At 43.2% G+C, this 16,347-nt stretch overlaps 1 protein-coding gene and 1 pseudogene across 1 annotated transcript in view; one reads left to right on the forward strand and one right to left on the reverse strand.

The window, feature by feature from the left end:
• Window positions 1–13,498, reverse strand: part of SLC35B4 (solute carrier family 35 member B4) — a 37,497-nt gene extending 23,999 nt beyond the window's left edge. The window contains exon 1 of the mRNA XM_006042328.4: window positions 13,220–13,498. Within this exon, the coding sequence (XP_006042390.2) occupies window positions 13,220–13,296 (77 nt within the window). The 5' untranslated portion in view covers window positions 13,297–13,498. The remainder of the gene's footprint in view (window positions 1–13,219) is intronic.
• LOC102393302 lies at window positions 1,658–3,721 on the forward strand (annotated as a pseudogene).
• Window positions 13,499–16,347: the final 2,849 nt, after the last annotated feature.

Here is a 16,347-nt window from a genome sequence, read left to right on the forward strand (position 1 = left end):
AATATGGAGCTTAGATTACTCTACCCAGCAAGATCATCATTCAGAAGAAATAAAGAATTTCTTAGACAAGCAAAAACTAAACAAATACAGCAACTTTAAAAACTATCCCAAAAGAAATATTCAAAGGGCTTCTCCAAATAGAAAAAAAAGCAAGAAGATATAGGAAGGAGGAAATCACAATTGGGAAGTAAATCATTTAAATTGGCCAGTACACAGATTAAAAAAAAACAAAAAAACAAACCAAAAAAAAACACCTACTTGTGAAAATGATGATCAACACAAGGAACAAGAGAAAGATAAACATGAAAATGTAAAAAAAGACACCAAAATCAGAGGGAAGGACAGTAAGAAAATACAGATTAAAAAAAAAAAAAGTGTTTGAGCCTATAGTCTGAAGCAATCTAAAGCAATATGAAGGGGTTAACACAATTGGGGAAAAAAAGGTGGGCTACCACAAATCGAAAACATAGATTCACAAAAACCAAAAAGAAGAGAACACAAGCATAAAATATATCAAACCACAAAAAGAAACAGAAGAATCAACTGGAAAACAAAGTTTAAAATGACAATAAATACATGCTGCTGCTGCTGCTAAGTCGCTTCAGTCGTGTCCGACTCTGTGCGACCCCACAGACGGTAGCCCACCAGGCTCCCCCATCCCTGGGATTCTCCAGGCAAGAACACTGGAGTGGGTTGCCATTTCCTTCTCCAATGCATGAAAGTGAAGAGTGAAAGTGAAGTCGGTCAGTTGTGCAAGACTCTTAGCGACCCCATGGACTGCAGCCTACCAGGCTCCTCCGTCCATGGGATTTTCCAGGCATGAGTACTGGAGTGAGGTGCCATTGCCTTCTCTAATAAATACATATGTATCAATAATTACCTTAAATGTCAATGAACTGAATGCTTCAATCAAAAGAACAAAGTGGCAGACTGGATTAAAAAACAAGAGCCTACAATATGCTGCCTACAGTGTGAGACCCACCTTAGGGCAAAGGACACACATGGGCTGAAAGTGAGGGAATGGAAAAAACATATTTCATACAAATGGAAATGACAAGAAAGGAGTTGCAGTACTCATATCAGACAAAATAGACCTTAAAGCAAAGGCTATAAACAAAGATAAAGAGGAACACTATATAATGATAAAAGGATCAATACAAGAAAAGTATTTTACACTCATCCACATATATGCACCTAATAGAGGAGCACTCGAATACATACAACAAACACTGTCATAAAAGGAGAAATTGATGAGCATATAATAGTAGGAGACTTTAGCTTCTCATTCACATCAATGGACAGATCTTCTAGACAGAAAATCAATAAGGCAACAGAGATCCTAAATAATACAACAGACTTGACGTTTTTCAGGACATTATAACCGCCTTCTTCCCCGAAAAAGAAAACACATTCTTTTCAAGCGCACATGGAACATTCTCTAGGATTGACCACACACTAGGGCACAAACTAACCTCAACAAACTTAAGAGTATAGGAGGCGGCCCTGGAGCGTGTGGTGTGGCGGCAGTTGGGCTGCGCGAGTTGTGCCAGAGAGACACTCTGCAGGAATATCTGTTACGCCTTGCTAACTGGAGTGGAAAGTAAAAGGCACCTCTCCTCCTCCATCTTCTTTTTCCTCTCCCTGCCGGGCAGGCATGATGGCGGAAGCCGCAGCGACAGGTGCCGGCGAGAGGCTATGGCGGCGGTGGCCGCGGGGGAGAAGGCTCCTCAGGCCCGGCAGGCTTGCCTCGAGGCCGGGGCCTGTCGAACCGGCCCTTCGAGCCCCAGGCGTTGGGTCGCAGCCGGAGCTGGCGGCTCACTGGCTTTGGCATGAAGGGCTGAGCCTGCAAGGTCCCCCAGGAGACGCTGCTCAAACTCCAGGCGGGACTGACGCAACCGGAAGTGCGACCGGCGCTGGGCCGGAGCCTGGTCGGAGGCCTTGAAGAGACGGCCCAGGAAGCCGATCTGCCCGGTGAGGGCAGAGCCCAGCCCGCCCTTCCGCAGCCTCAGCACTGGGATGGATTCCCGCATCATACCCCTGAGGCACAGGGGGCCTGTCCTTGGTGCAGACCACTGACCTCTTTTACCCCTCGGTGGAAGATCCCTACAGTGATGGGGCCCATCACATGCACCAACGTGCTGAGTGACCGCTATGCCATGGGCGTTACTGAGTGTGACAACATGTTGATGCTAATCAGCGTCAGCCAGAGTATGCCTGAGGAGGAGTGAGAAAAGATTACACCACTCATGATCAAAGGCTTTCGGGATACTGCCGAGGAAGGAGGGACTGCAGTGACTGGTGGGCAAACGGTGGTATTATCATCGGTGGAGTTGCGACTGTGGTATATCAACCAAATGAATTCATCCTGCCTGACAGCGGGGCAGTTGGGGATGTGCTTGTGTTAACTAAACCCTTAGGAACCCAAGTTGCCTGTCAATGCCCACCAATGGCTGGATAATCCTGAAGGATGGAATAAGATAAAGATGGTGTTCGTCAGAGAAGAGGTAGAGCTGGGCTATCAGGAAGCTATGTTCAACATGGCTACCCTCGATAGAATTCAGTTCAGTTCAGTCACTCAGTCGTGTCGGACTCTTTGCAACCCCATGAACCGCAGCACACCAGGCCTCCCTGTCCAATCACCATCTCCTGGAGTTCACGCAAACCCACGTCCATCGAGTCAGTGATGCCATCCAGCCATCTCATCCTCTGTCGTCCCCTTCTCCTCCTGCCCCCAATCCCTCCCAGCATCAGAGTCTTTTCCAATGAGTCAACTCTTCACATGAGGTGGCCAAAGTACTGCAGTTTCAGCTTCAGCATCATTCCTTCCAAAGAAATCCCAGGGCTGATCTCCTTCAGAATGGACTGGCTGGATCTCCTTGCAGGCCAAGGGACTCTCAAGAGTCTTCTTCAACACCACAGTTCAAAGGCATCAATTCTTCGGCGCTCAGCCTTCTTCACAGTCCAACTCTCACATCCATACATGACCACAGGAAAAACCACAGCCTTGACTAGACGGACCTTTGTTGGCAAAGTAATGTCTCTGCTTTTGAATATGCTATCTAGGTTGGTCATAACTTTCCTTCCAAGGAGTAAGCTTCTTTTAATTTCATGGCTGCAGTCACCATCTGCAGTGATTTTGGAGCCCAGAAAAATAAAGTCTGACACTGTTTCCCCATCTATTTCCCATGAAGTGATGGGACCGGATGCCATGATCTTCGTTTTCTGAATGTTGAGCTTTAAGCCAACTTTTTTACTCTCCACTTTCACTTTCATCGAGAGGCTTTTTAGTTCCTCTTCACTTTCTGCCATAAAGGGTGGTGTCATCTGCATATCTGAGTTTATTGATATAGAACAGAGAAATGAAGTGTCCTTTGTCATTTGTAATCTGCCCAGCATTGCCAAGATGGCTGCCATCAGCCAGGCCGGCAAGTGCTCTGGTTTCCTGCAAGGAACCTCAGCAGAAACTTCTGGAGGGCTACTGATTTGTCTGCCAAGAGAACAGGCACCTCACTTTTGTTCAGAAATCAAATCTTCAAAGTATGGAGAGGGTCGTCAAGCCCAGATTGTCAGTATTGTTGAAAAGGGAAACCAGACAGCCCGGATCATTGACAAGCCTCGCGTTATTGAGGTCCTGCCTTGTGGGGCCACTGGTACTGCTCTTGCTCCTGAGAACTCCAGTGCCTCCTCTGAGCCTGGCTTGTGAGATGGAACAGCAGAAGTTGTACACAAGCATGGACCATTCTCTACAGTTGATTTTAGGAAGAAATTTCCAAAGAAGGCTGCCCGGTTAGTACTTCCAGCTGCTCTTCCTAGGTAATTTGAATCAGCCCATCAAAAACTGCAGATTCCAAGGCCAGAAGTAACATTTTTGGACTTCCAAGGAGTAGACTTGTTCATCTCTTGAGTGGAAAAAGAGCAGGAAACCCCATTTCTTCTTTCCAAGAGCAAGATGAGATTATTCAGGTTTGAGATATTTTTCTTGGCACAGGGTTAATTGATTTTTTTCACAAGGAGTGAGGTTATTTATTAAAATTACATGGACACCAAAAATAAATTGCAAAATGAAAAACACTTAGATCAGAAGCAAATAAGTTTGGACCAATACTGTTGATAAACTGAAACTGTTATGAGAGATTAAAATGCAATGTCAAATTCTTATTAGACTACTCTGAAATACTGGCTCTTTCCTACTCTGGACCAGAATTGAGCAGCTCGTCCAATGACTGGGAAAGGGGGACCTCCAACCACCTTACTTGATCTCTGCTAATGACGTCTCTCTCTAAATCCCTTTAAGGACTGGGAGAGGCAGAGCAAACCTCAGAGCCCAGGCCTTGGTGGATATTAAGATGCTAAATCTTGTGTTGAAAATTCCTGGTGATTTCATCAATAAAGCTATTTCTAGTGAAATAAAGAATTTTGTTGGGGGAAAAAAAATTACTTCAAGCATCTTCTCTGACCACAACAGCATGAAACTATAGATCAAATACAGGAAAAGAAATGAGGGGGAAAAAAAAAAAAAGATTATATGGGGACTAAACAACAGAAAAAAAACCAATGGGTCAATGAGGAAATCAAAAAGTAAATTAAAAAATACCTTGAAACAAATGACAATGAAAATACAACCATACAAAAATCTATAGGATGTAGTAAAAGCAGTTCTTAGAGGGACATTCCCAGTGATACAGGCCTTCCTCAAAATATTAGAAAAATCTGAAATAATAACCTACCACCTAAAATAATTAGAAAAAGAAGAACAAACAAAATCTAAAGTCAGAAGAAGGAAGGAAATAATAAAGATTGTGTGTGAAAGTTGCTCAGTTGTGTCTGACTCTTTGAGACCCCATGGACGGTAGCCTGCCAGGCTTCTCTGTCTATGGAATTCTCCAAGAAATTCTACTGGCGTTAAGTAGCCATTCCCTTCCTCAGGGGATCTTCCCAACCCAGGCATTGATCCCAGGTCTTCCTATTGCAGACAGATTCTCTGCCATCTGAGCCACCATGGAAGATTAGTGAGGGAATAAATAAAATAGAAATTAAAAGGACAACAGAAAAAATAATAAAACCAAGAGCTGGTTCTTTGAAAGGGTGAACAAAACTGACAAACTTCTGGCCAGGATCACCAAGAAGAAAAGAGAGAAGAGACCAAGTAAGAAATGAAAAGGGAGAAATCACAACTGATAACACATAAATACATAAAAACCTTAACAGAATACTATAAACAATTACATGCCAACACAGTTAACAACCCAGAAGAAACAGACAACTTTCTACAAACATACAGCCCACCAAAACTGAATCAAGAAGAAGATAATTTGAAGAGACCAGTCACTAGAAGTGAAATAGAATCTGTAACAAAACAAACAAAACACCCTATAAACAAAATTTCAAGACCAGACAGCTTCACAGGCGAATTCTACCAAACACACACAAAAGAACTTATACTGATTCTTCTTGAAGAGGAGGGAACACTCCCAAAGACATTTTACAAAGCCACCATCACCCTCATGTCAGAATCAGATGATACCACCAAAAAATAAAATTACAGGCCAATATCTCTGAGGAATATAGATGCAAAAATCCTCAACAAAATATTAGCAAATCAAATCCAACAACATTTAGAAAAGATCATACACCATGACCAAGTGGGATTCACCCCAAATTCACAAGGATGGTTCAACATATGCAAAATCAGTGTAATACACATTAACAAAAGAAAAGTAAAAAACCACATGATCATCTCAATAGATGCAGAAAAAGCATTTGACAAAATTCAACATCGATTTGTGATTAAAAAAAAGAAAAACTCTTACCAAAGTGGGTATACAGGGAACATATCTCAACATAATAGAAGTCATTTATGACAAACCCATAGCCATTTTAATACTCAATACTCAATATAATCAGAGAAGGCACTGGCAACCCACTCCAGTACTCTTGCCTGGAAAATCCCATGGACGGAGGAGCCTGGTAGGCTGCAGTCCATAGGGTCGCTAAGAGTCAGACATGACTGAGCGACTTCACTTTCACTTTTCACTTTCATGCATTGGAGAAGGAAATGGCAACCCACTCCAGCGTTCTTGCCTGGAGAATCCCAGGGACGGGGGAGCCTGGTGGGCTGCCGTCTTCGGGGTCGCACAGAGCCAGACACAACTGATGCGATTTAGCAGCAGCAGCAGCAGCAGCACTCAATATAATACTTTTAGCAATAAAGCCTTCTTGCTAAAATCTGGAATAAGACAAGGATGCCCACTCTCACCACTTTTATTTAACACTGTATTGGAAGTTCTAGCCACAGCAATCAGACAAGAAATAAAAAAGTATCCAAATCAGAAGGAAAGACAAAATTGTCACTATATGCAGATGATATGAAACTATATATACAAAACTCTAAGGTCTCCACATAAAAGCTACTAGATCTAATAAATGAATTCAGCAAAGTGCAGGATACAAGATTAACATTCAGAAATTAGTTGCATTTCTTTACACAAACAATGAAATAACAGAAAGAGAATGTAGGGGAAAAAAAAAAAAAAAACTTAAAAAAAATCACACCAGAAAACAAAACAAAAAAATAGGAATAAATCTGACCAAGGAGGTAAAAGACTTATATGCTGAGAACTATAAAACACTAATAAAGGAAATCAAATAGGATTCAAAGAAATGGGAGAATATCCCATGCTCTTGATTTGGAAGAATTAATACTGTTAAAATGGCAATACTATCAAAAGCAATCTACAGATTTAATGCGATCTCTATAAAACTACCCATGATATTTTTCACAGAACTAGAAGAAATAACCCCAAAATGTATATGGAACCATAAAAGACCCAGAATTGCCAAAGCAATCCTAAGGGGGGTGGGGGGAGCAAGAGACATAACTCTTCCAGACTTCAGACAATACTGTTAATAAAAAACTACAGTAATCAAACCCTGCAGGAGGGCATTGGCAACCCACTCCAGTATTCTTGCCTGGAGAATTCCACAGACAGAGGAGCCTGGCAGGCTGCAGTCCGTGGGGTCACAAAGAGTCAGACACAACTGAGCGACTAACACACACACAGAGTAATCAAAACAGTGTGGCATTGGTACAAAAACATATGTACAGATCAATGGAACAGAACAGAGAACCCAGAATAAACCCACACACCTACAGTCAATTAATCTTTGACAAGGGAGACAAGAATATAAAATGGGAAAAAGACAGTGTCTTCAGCAAGTGGTACTGGGAAAGTTGAACAGCTGCATATAAATCAATGAAGTTAGAACACAACCTCATACCACGCACAAAAATAAACTCAAAATGTCTTAAAATCTTAAACATAAGACATGATACCATAAAATTCTTAGAAGAGAACATAGGCAAAACATTTTCTGACATAAATCATACCAATGTTTTCTTAGGTCAATATCCCGAGGCAACAGAAATAAAAATAAACAACTGTGACCTTACAAGCTTTGGCAGAGCAAGTGAAGTCACTCAGTCGTGTCCGACTCTTTGCGACCCCATAGACTGTAGCCTACCAGGCTCCTCTGTCCATGGGGTTTTCCAGGCAACAGTACTGGAGTGGATTGCCATTTCCTTCTCCAGGGGATCTTCCCGACCCAGGGCTTGAACCCAGGTCTCCCACATTGTAGACAGACGCTTTACCGTCTGAGCCACCAGGGAAGTCAAAGGAAACTGTAAAAAAAAAAAAAAAAAATCTATAGAATGAAAGCCACAGCATCATTTGCAAATGATGTGCCATACAAGGGCTTAATCTCCAAAACATACAAACAGCTCATACAACCCAACAACAAAAAAACAACCCAATCAGAAGACCTTAATAGACAGTTCTCCAAAGAAGACATACAGATGGCCCATGAAAAGATATTCAACATCACTGTATTAGAGAAATGCAAATCAAAACTACAATGAGGTACCACCTCACAAAGTCTACAAACAACAAATGCTGAAGAGGGTGTGGAAAAAAGGGAACTCTCCTATACTGTTGGTGGGAATATAAATTGGTGCAGCCAGTATGCAAAACAGTATGGAGGTTCCTCAGAAGATTAAACACAGACTTATCTTTTGTTCCAGCAAACCCATTCCTGTGCATACATCCAGAGATAACTCTAATTCAAAAAGATACACATACGCCAATGTTCAAAGCAGCACTATTTACAATAGCTAAGACATGGATACAACTTAAATGTCCATCAACAGATGAATGGATAAAGAAGATATAGTACATACATACAATGGAACATTATTCAGCCATAAAAAAAAAAACAAAACAAAATAATGCCATTTGCAGCAACATGGATGCAACTAGAGAATATCATGCTAAGTGAAGTCAGAAAGAGAAAGACCATATGACACCATTTATATGTGGAATCTAAAAATGGCAAAAATGAACCCATCTATAAAACAGAAATAGAATCACAGACATAGAGATCAGATTTGTGATTGCTAAGGGGGAGGGGAGGAGAGGGATGGACTGGGGAGTTTGGGGTTAGCAGATGCAAACTATTATACATTGAATGGATAAATAACAAGGTCCTACTGTATAGCACAGGGAACTATGTCCAGTCTCCTGGGATATACCATAATGGAAAAGAATACTTAAAAACATGTATGTGGTGGTGGTTGGTGGCTTAGTCGCTAAGTGATGTCCGACTCTTGCAACCCCATGGACTGTAGCCTGCCAGGCTCCTCGGTCCATGGGATTCTCAGGCAAGAATATTGGAGTGCGTAGCCATTTCCTTCTCCAGGGGATCTTTCCAACCCAGGAATTAAACCCTGGTCTCCTGCATTGCAGGTAGGTTAACATTCTTAACCTACTGAGCTACAAGGGATGCGCTCCCCCACCCCCGCAAAAATGTATGTATGTGTATAACTGAGTCACTTTGCTGTATGGCAGAGATTGGCACATTAGAAATCAACTATATTTCAATTTTTTTTAAATGTTAAAAATAAGTGATTGAAAGCAAGATCTTGAAAGCATAGCTGTACCCCCGTATTCACTGCAGCACTATTTGCAATACCTAGTGATGATGCAGAAACAACTGAAATGTCCATGGACAGGTGAATAGATACAGAAAATGTGGTATAAACATACAATACTATTAACCCTAAAAATGAAGGAAATGATATCATTTGCAACAACGTGGAAGACATGCTAAATGAAGTCAGTCACAAAAAGGGAAATACTGCATGACTCCTCTTACATGAAGCATCTAAAATCAAACTTACAGAAGCAGACAATAGATGGAGACTGCGAAGGTCAAGGGGAAAGGGAAAATGGGGACCTGTTGTTTAATGGGTATAAGTTTTCAGTTATACAAAGCAAATAAGTTCAAAAGATACCTGTGCATTGAAGTACATATGGTTAACAATTCCATATTGTACACTTTAGAATTTGTTAGGAGGGTACATCTTATGTTCAGTGTTCTTATCATAAAATAGAACACAAGAAAATTTTGGAGGTGATGGATATGTTTATTACCTTGATTATGATGGCTTCATGGTGTTATTTTATAACAATACCTGTCTCCATAGTAGGTACTATTATGCCCATTTCATTGCTAAAGACACTGAGGGCCATATGACACTGAGTTAGGAAAGTCTCTCAGGGCTACCTGGCAAATAAATGGTGTTTGCATTTTATTATTCTTCTATTTATTATTATCATTGTTATTATTATTTTTTTCTTTTTGTCACATGGCACATGGGATCTTAGTTCCCCCACCAGGGACTGACTCGTGCCCCTGCACTGGAGGCGCTGAGTCTTAACCCCTGCACTGCCAAGGAGCTCCCTTTTTTTTTAATTCAGTGCTTTTTAGTATATGTAGAGTTGTGCAGTCGTTTCCATTTTTTAAGACATTCCAAAAGAAATCCCATACCCATTAGGAATCAGTCCCCATGTCCCCCTCCTCTTGACAATCTAATCTACTTTGTCTCTATTTCCATAGGATTTTTATATCTCCCTAATGTGCCCACATAATTCAATTTTTAAGAAATCAATTTACCGAACTTTTTAAGAACACAATGCTATACAGCTACCAATGGAACAATTTAACTTGAATAATTCATTTGAAAACATCAGAGTACAAACCTAGATCTTTTTCTCCTAAATCACTTATTTTCTTGAACTTTATTCCTCAGGAATTATAATCACTAACTGCAAATCATTTCTGTTTGAATTCTCTTTGGCAAGAATCCAAAGTTTTACTTTTAGAAAATGTCCTTATTTAACATTAGGCACTTGATTAAAAAATAAAATGCCGAAAAGAAAATGTTTAAGATTGTTTTCCTGATCTAAGACACTTCGCCTAGATAGGGACTGATGTATATCTTGATTCCGAAGTAGCAGGTGAACTCTCTCAGAAGGAAGATCAAAGCACTCATTCAATACTTCATGCTTGCCCTATGCACTGCATGGGTGCTTTGTATTTTATTATAGGTCCCAATCATAGGTATGAAATCAGAAAGAAAAACCTAAATTTGTTTTCCAATTTGGAAGAGAACAATTAAAAATGCTCACTTTACAAGTCACTTTAGTATTTCCATTCATACTTGGTGTTCCATACCTAATGATTCCAAGAAAACCACAGAAGAAGCACAGTGCCTGCTCTACAAAATTTTATTAGCTTTCCACTATGGAGAAGGCGATGGCACTCCACTCCAGTACTCTTGCCTGGAAAATCCCATGGATGGAGGAGCCTGGTAGGCTGCAGTCCACGCAGTCATGAAGAGTCGGACACAACTGAGTGACTTCATTTTCACTTTTCAATTTCCTGCATTGGAGATGGAAATGGCCACCCACTCCGGTGTTCTTGCCTGGAGAATCCCAGGGACAGCAGAGCCTGGCGGGCTGCCATCTATGGTGTCGCACAGAGTCGGACAAGACTGAAGCAACTTAGCAGCAGCATGATGTCCCAAGACAAGAGTTACAAATTATGGGAAGCCAAATCTACAAAATACCTTGAAGACTATCTAGTCCAACCAGTTCTTACTTTCTCAATCTGAAACATGATTAAGTTGGAGTTGCCCAAGAAAATCAGGAAAAAACTGCTATTCAGTCTGGGGTACCACTCATTAAATTAGCAAATGTACCCCTTACCACTGTATGCAAACATTCAGATGAATAATGCAGAAAAACATTCTGTACAGTTACATTTACCTATAACTTTTCAGGAACAGTTAATAAAACAGAGTTGTTGTTTATCACTAAATCATGTCCAACTCTTTGCAACCCCATGGACTGTAGCCCACCAGCCTCCTCTGTCCATGGGATTCTCCAGGCAAGAATACTGGAGTAGGTTGCCATGCACTCCTCCTGGGCATCTTCCTGACCAAGGGATCGAACTCTCATCTCCTGCATTGCTGGCGGATACTTCACCACTGAGCCACCTGGGAAGCCCAATAAAACGGGTATACAAATACTGAAACAAAAGTTGTTAAAAGGGGAACGAACCAAATATGAGCTTCAGACTTTGCACATGAATTTCATTTAATCCTTTAAAACCCTGTGAGGCTGGCAGAGCTATTGCCACCCTTTCACAGCTCAGAGAACAGACTCAGAAAGACCAAGTAATTTAGCTAAGGGCTCACAACTGGTTAAAAAAAAAAAAAAGGCTCTCAGTTGCTAGCATATTCTGATGTCATACAGCATTTGGCAAGATTTAATTTAATGGCATATTCAACATAAACACACTATTATTCTCTGACCTTCATTTCCATGGCTGACCTGATTTCATCACATTTTTGTATTTTTAAACCAATTTCCAAAGTGACCTTCCTTTGAAGTGTACCAGCTGACAGCTGGATGCATCTTTTCCTTTTATTTTCATATCCCTCACCACTTAGTCCCAAGAATGACAAATGACAGATCTTTATCGACACTTTTTGCATAATAAAATTTCAAGCTCTGTAATTGCAAAAATTAACCCCAAAGAATTCCTTTAAGTAAACTGGTTGCTTCTGAATAACTTAATCAATAGTGTCATGAAAATAAAATACAAGTCTAATAAGCACCACACGAGGAACTGAGTGACCAAAACTATGGGCTACTCCAGTTTAAAAATAACAGGAAGGCTGAAAAAGATACTGGACTACGAGTTTAGATTCTTGGGTTCCAGTTCTGGTTCCGCCATTTACAAGAGATAAAAGAGAACCTAATTTCTTGGGATGTGTTTCACTTTCAGTAAAACAGAGAATATAATTGTTGACCTATCTTGTACATAAGATTGTTCTGATGGGCAATGGAGATAATTGTGCAGATTTTAAAACAAGGTGTTAAACAGCACAGATATTATTTTATAGCTGGAAAAAGGAAGCCCAGAGAGGCTAAATAACTTGAAAATGACCCACAGCCAGGGGAATGACAGAGCCAAAGGCTGAAACTCATGAGATTTTCAGTCTTGAGCTTTTCCAGTCCACCTGTCGCCTTTTCTGTAACTGTGCTCAATGACCTTTGCACATTGTTACTTAATACTGTTTGTGTGCCACCTCAATAAAGCTACCTTAGTGTCTTTTGGGAAAGTGTCATAACCATTCTTAATTTATAAAGTTTACGCCTCAAATTGCAAGCTTCCTAATTTATTCAATAGTATCTTAATGCTGGAAAATCTATCTCCGGTCAATTAGACGACTTTCTGCCTAAGAATTCGTTCTACTACATCCCCAAGAGGTATGCTGGGCGAAGTATCATAACCATCTCTAAGGCCAATAAAACAAATGTTCTGCAGCCTACTTTAATACAACTGAAACTTTCTTTGCAGTGTAAACCAAGTTAGACTGCTTTCTAAGTCCAAGCTTTGCTCATGTCATACAAGAGGCATTAGCAGGATCGAGAAGAGCTGGGGGGAATCTTGGCTTCTGCCACGAGTTCCCTTCGACCTTGAGGGGTGGGAAACTCTACAGACTTCAATCCTCCAGGGTATGGAACGGGCGGGTGATGATAGCAAACACCCCGAGGGTTCCCCTAGAGGGATGCTGAGAAACTGTTGGGCAGGAGACCTGACGGTGCACAGGATGACGGACCAGCGAACTCAGAGAGGTCCCAGGTAGTCCAGAGCAGACCCGGGCGGAGGCGATTCCATCCCGGCCCGCGCGCGCCTCGGGGTGAGGAGGGAACGGCAACAAGACAGGGCGCGGGCGCGGGGGGGACGCCGAGCTGCGGTGTTCGGGGGCGCCTCTCCTCCCGCTTCTTTTGTGCGACCGACGGGGGTCACTCACCGGGCCAGGAGCTCTAGGAAGATCACGTTACTGCAGCAGCCTGCGAAAACCAGGCCCACCGCGAAGGCCGGGCGCATGGCCAAGACAGGGGAAGGGGAGCGAGAGCGCAGAGGAAGCGCCCAACTAGACCACTACCCCAGGAAGCCCGGCTACCGCCTCGCCGAGGCACTGAACATCACCACCGTCCTGGAGCGCCGCTCTCCCGGGTCTGTGACGGTCTCCCTTTTCTCAGAGGCTGCCACCAACGCCGCCGGTCAAGGAGCTGTAGTTCGCAGTCAACCGGAGCCCCATTCATACGAGGGGGCGTCCGAGTCCGGGCTAGACTACACTTCCCAGAATGCCGCGCGCCCGTACGCCAAGCGGCGACGTATTCCGCTTCTGCCGGGCAGCTCAATCGGAGAGAGAGGCGAGGTGCCCGTCATGCCTCGCGCCGTAGCGAGCCGCGAGGCTTGCTGGGAAGTGAAGTTCCAACGCTGTCAATGTTGTTTCCCGTGAGGCAGCCAAAGGCTACGAAAGGGATTCGTCCATCATTTACAGGGCAAACTCACAGCTGAGGGCACTAGAACAACACACCTGTGATTGATAATTAGAAGTGTTCTAGGATCTGACACGGAGAAGGCAATGGCACCCCACTCCAGTACTCTTGCCTGGAAAATCCCATGGACGGAGGAGCCTGGTAGGCTGCAGTCCATGGGGTCACGAAGAGTCGGACACGACTGAGCGACTTCACTTTCACTTTTCACTTTCATGCATTGGAGGAGGAAATGGCAGCCCACTCCAGTGTTCTTGCCTGGAGAATCCCCGGGACGGCGGGGCCTGGTGGGCTGCCGTCTATGGGGTCGCACAGAGTCGGACACGACTGAAGCGACTTAGCAGCAGCAGCAGCAGGATCTGACAATTCTCCTGAATTGGGAGAAAGTGCAAATTTTCTGAACTTCCTTCTCTACCTTTTGAGAAGAACTTTGGACTCAGGGAGTTGGTGATGGAAGGCAGGCCTGGCGTGCTGCGGTCCATGGGGTCGCGAAGAGTCGGACACGACTGAGAGACTGAACGGAACTTGGACTCAGGAAGTTCTAGTACTCAATCTTGGCTTAGCCACTAATCAGCTCAGCTAAGGCAACCGGTTTCTTATTATAGGTAAAGATGGGAACAGTAATGCCCATCTTGCTTCCCTGGTGACTTAGATGGTAAAGAATCCGCCAGCAATTCGGGAGACCTCGGTTCAGTCCCTGGGTTGGGAAGATCCCCTGGAAGAAGGCATGACAAACCACTCCAGTATTCTTGCCTGGAGAATCCCCATGGACGAAGGAGCCTGGTGGGCTACTGTCCAGGGGGTCACCAAGAATTGGACACAACTGAAGCAACCAGTATTCGCCTGGAGAATTCCATGGACAGAGGAGCCTGGTGGGCTGCAGTCCATGGATTGCAAGGAGTCGGACATGACTGAGCAACTAACACACAACAGTACATTATATCAGCACTGGAAGGGGCTATCACTCAACTCCCTCAATTTTACAGACCATAAAAATGAGTCCAAGCAATCCCTCCTTGTACCCTGACCAGGCCACACTCTACTCTACTATTCTGGTTCCCCACATGTGTTGCCCTTCTGTTTTAGGTCTCCCACATCCCAGTACTGGAGAAGGAAATGGCAACCCACTCCAGTATTCTTGCCTAGAGAATCCTGTGGACAGAGGAGCTGGTGGGCTGCTGTCCATAGGGTCACACAGAGTCGGACACGACTGAAGTGACTTAGCAGCAGCAGCAGCAGAAGTAACTAAGCACAGAACACAGCAATGCCCATCTTACCTGGTGGTTGTAAGGATTAAAAGCTATGATCATCTGGGGATCTTGTGAAAGTGCAGATCCTGAGGGTCTGCGTTTCCAGCAAGTTCCCAGGCGCTGGTGATGCTACAGATCCATCCACCACACTTTGAAGTGTGTGTGCTGTTGTTCAGTCGTGTCCAACTCTTTGCAACCCCACAGACTGTAGCCTGAAAGGCTCTTCTGTCTATGGGATTTCCCCCCTAGGTGCCTATTAAATAGTTGACTCTGAAGACCTTTTTATCCCACCCCTTCCATTGGCTCAGGGATTTAGTGCCCCTTGTGGCTCAGCTGGTAAAGAGTCCACCTGCAATGTGGGAGACCTGGTTCCATCCCTGGGTTGGGAAGATCTCCTGGAGAAGGGAAAGGCTACCCACTCCAGTATTCTGGCCTGGAGAATTCCATGGACTATATAGGCCATGGGTTGCAAAGAGTCAGACATGACTGGGTGACTTTCACTTTCAGGTGGCCAGCCAGGCTCCTTTTTCCCTCATGGCCTACAATCATGCTCAAATAAGCTACCATGTCTTTCTCCTTCACTTTAACACCCAATATCTTTAAAGAATAATCTATATTCGTGGTTTCTTCCTTTTACTCTAACCGAAGCCAGCCTATTGAAAGCAGTCTTATTTAAGAAACCTAGTGACCACTTAATTGTCAAAACCAAATACCACAACTCACCTAACTCAATCTTGCAATGACTTTTGATAATGAGAGCTCAATGCTCTTGACATTCTCTTGTCCTTCTGCTTGTATGACATGAATTTTCTACTTCTCTGACTTAATCTGTTTTCAGTTTTTATTTGGTTTTTTCCTGCTCTGTCCACTGAATTCTCCTAACAAACCTCTACTATCTGTCCCTCCTCCTGTTGCTGTGTATACTTTCTATTGATGACCTCGCCTCCATGACTTCAACCATCACTGTTTGTTAACTGAGATGGTACATGAATGTACACATGCGGCCCCAATCTCCTGTGTGCCTTAAAGTTTCCAATTGCTTATCAGACATTTTCACCAATGAATCCTTGTAACCCCCTCAACATCAACATATACACAGTTCATTATCTACCCTCTCAAATAGGGCCCTTATTTCTATTAAGGACATTATCCACCACCTGTTCTCTTTGGGCAAAAAGCTGAAAGATATTCACAGTCTTCTTTTCACAACACTTCTACCTGACAAGTATCTCTAGATTCCAGCCTCTGCTTTCTGTTTACATCCATGCACACTTCCCCTCCTAACACATTCTTGGTAGCTTCAGCCCATCCTCCATGCTCCCAAAATGCTCCCAAATGCTCCCAAA

Source organism: Bubalus bubalis, chromosome 8, assembly GCF_019923935.1.
Source record: "Bubalus bubalis isolate 160015118507 breed Murrah chromosome 8, NDDB_SH_1, whole genome shotgun sequence".
Lineage (NCBI taxonomy): Eukaryota > Metazoa > Chordata > Mammalia > Artiodactyla > Bovidae > Bubalus > Bubalus bubalis.